This window comes from Canis lupus, chromosome 9, assembly GCF_011100685.1.
Source record: "Canis lupus familiaris isolate Mischka breed German Shepherd chromosome 9, alternate assembly UU_Cfam_GSD_1.0, whole genome shotgun sequence".
Lineage (NCBI taxonomy): Eukaryota > Metazoa > Chordata > Mammalia > Carnivora > Canidae > Canis > Canis lupus.
In genome coordinates this window covers 17901396-17904267 of record NC_049230.1, presented here as the reverse complement: position 1 = coordinate 17904267, position 2872 = coordinate 17901396, and the positions used below count along the sequence as shown (strand labels likewise).

The 2872-nt window shown below is 44.2% G+C and overlaps 1 protein-coding gene across 1 annotated transcript; it reads right to left on the bottom strand.

Annotated features, from left to right (window-relative positions):
* Positions 1-917: 917 nt before the first annotated feature.
* LOC119876632 (GTP:AMP phosphotransferase AK3, mitochondrial-like) lies at positions 918-2183 on the bottom strand. Its single transcript, XM_038547032.1, has one exon. It carries the CDS (start codon positions 2123-2125, stop codon positions 1442-1444), a length of 684 nt encoding a protein of 227 aa, XP_038402960.1. The 5' UTR covers positions 2126-2183; the 3' UTR covers positions 918-1441.
* Positions 2184-2872: the final 689 nt, after the last annotated feature.

The following is a 2872-nucleotide window of genomic DNA, read 5'->3' as shown; positions in this document are numbered from 1 at the left end:
ACAAAAATACACGAAGAACCACTTGCTGGCATTTATATTTTGAGTGCCTGGGATAACAGGCCGGTGTTCAAAGGCAGTTCATAACAGGTTGTACCAGGACTCGTTGCATCTGATTTAGCACCAAGTAAGAGTAAATATCCCACTGAAGATGTAGCTGATTTTTTCATCCACCTCTCATCGCCCCACTCTTCCTGCCAGGCCACAGGACATAAGCACGCATCCTTGTTGCCCTACGAAGAAATCAAATTCTCTTCGCTTTTAAAGGGCTACTTACTCAGGCTACACACACAGGTGGAGTTCTTGCCCTGCTGACGGTGGCAGGGAAAGCCAGCAGCTGCCCGCTGCTTTCACTAGGAATAAAGTCCTTCAACAAACTCAGTTACCTTCCTGGTCCTTTTTAACCTCTCATGTAAATCCTTTTAATTGCTACTAATTTGATTAGTTTACTAATTGATTGTTTACTAATTATGATTGTTAAGCATGTCAGGGAAATTCTCCCCAGGCATAGCTGATCTATTTCTACTTCCTGAGGACCCAGTATGCTTGCTTTTATGTAGGGCCATGGGTTTGCTTTTCTTCTTGTATTTTGTCACTCATCACAGCAGATTTTACATAGTGATCAAAAAGAGAAACTGGCAAGTAGATCCTAAAGCACATACTTATACTTCTAACCTGAGCAATAATCTGAAAACACAAGACTAATTACATTTTCTGTTGATAATTCAACCTCAGTGCTTTTGTAAGAACTTCCAGTGTCAATTTCTAATAAATCATTTTTTTCAATACACATGTTCTCAAAACCTGTCACAGGAAAGTAATATTTTCCTATATGCTAATTTAACACAATTTTATAGCAGACTGAAAATTCTGAATAAACTGAAAGTTTGTTTATGACATAATAAATACAGTATATACGGTTAAGTTTTTAAGTTTCTTACTGTAAAGGCAACAGTGAATTTGCATCCTGAAACTAATCTGCATATCTGGTTGCTTGTTTTCTAGAATTTGATAGTGTTTCACAAAACCATGTACCACAGTGCTAACGATGCTGGGTTTTGGCATCAGTCTACAACACATTTCTCTGATGAGCTACTTTACCGAGTGACATGGAAATGTTTTTAGCTTCTCCAAAGAATAAGAAAATTTTTTATCAACCACTTAAGTCTTCTGAACAAAAGTTAATATTACTACCAATTGCTCTTTTAATTAGGACATCTGATGTTTTTAAATTACATACCCATAGAAGATACCCTGGGTAGACAAAAAGATGAATCTTAGTATCGGACTCATTTGGCCCATTCTTAATTTCCAGAATGAAATCAGTAGAAGTGAAACTAATATAATTTTCAAAGAATTCATACATGCCAGTCTCAGAACACGGAGCTTCTAAATGCACAGGTGAGGAGTCTCTGCTCATCTTACTGGTGATGTACACTTTTCCTCATGGAGTAACCGATGCTTTCTGGTTTATTTGTGGAACTTTTGTTTGTAGGAAAGCATACACATGGGGCCAGATCTTGTTGGTTTCTGTTCCAGAGAAGGTTTCCAATACTCCCTTTTTCCGGTAATATTCCAGGACCGGCTGTGTTTGGACTTCATAAGCCTTGAGTCTCTTGACAACCGTCTCTGGCTTGTCATCATCCCGCTGAATGAGAGGCTCCCCTGTCAGGTCATCAATGCCCACGGCTTTGGGAGGGTTGAATTCGATGTTGTAGACTCGGCCGCTGGCCGGATGAATCCAGCGCGCGGTGAGACGCTGCTTAATGACTTCAAAGGGCACGTTCAGATTAATCACTGTGTCTATCTGATAAGCTCCGTCCAGGGCTTCTGCCTGTGGAAGTGTCCTTGGAAAACCATCCAATAGCCAGCTATATTGGGTGAGGTTTTTCAGCTCATGAAGGGCCAGCCGAGTCATGACACCATCCGGGATGAGCTTCCCTTGGTCAATGAAAGTCTTGGCTAACACACCAATTTCTGTGCCCCGAAGCATGTTGTCCCGGAGCAGGTCCCCGCTGGAGAGGTGCTTCAGCGCGAAGTGCTTGGTGATGCGCGACGACACGGTGCCCTTGCCGGAGCCCGGCGCCCCCATGATCACGGCGCGCAGCAGCCGCGCGGACGCCCCCATGGCCGCCGGGAGCCGGGGCGCGGGGGCTCCGGCCTGGCTGCGCGCTCGCGGGGCTGCGCCGTGCGGGGCGGCGGGCGGACAGCGCTGCGCGCAGGGGGCGGGCGCGGCGCCCGGGCGCTCCCGGAAGTCTCTATCTCAGTTTTTAAAAAGATTTGAGAGAGAGAGAAAGAGAGAGAGAGAGAGAGAGAGAGAGAGAGAATGTATGTGAGGGCACTGGTAGGGGGAGGGGCAGAAGGAGAGGGAGAGAATCCAGAGCAGATTCCCTGCGAGGTGTGGAACCCGCATTCAGGGCTGGATCTAGGACCCTGAGATCATGACCTAAGCCAAAATCAAAGGTCCAATGTTGGACGCATCTAGCCACCCACAAATCCATCTCATTTACTGATAAACCAATCACACTTAAAAAATCATTATGCTGCACAGTATGCTTTAATATCTGATATCTCTATTCTGTCTCATTACCCCCCCCCTTTTTTTTTTACTAAAGATTCCTGTATATCCTTAGATTTTTTTTCCAGAATACATTTAAAAGCAGTTTGTCCAGATCCCCTCCCCAAAGCATATCTTCCCCCCCACCAAAACATGTCTCTATTTACCTATAATCTATCTACCTACAAAGATACAGATAGATATGCAGATACAGACATAAATGTACGTATCTTCAAGAGATTTATTTTTAAAAAATTTTGTATTTATTTATGATAGGCACACAGTGAGAGAGAGAGAGGCAGAGACACAGGCAGAGGG

Excerpts from the sequence above, each read along its gene's own strand:
- LOC119876632 (XM_038547032.1), bottom strand. The coding sequence starts at position 2,125 with ATGGGGGCGTCCGCGCGGCTGCTGCGCGCCGTGATCATGGGGGCGCCG.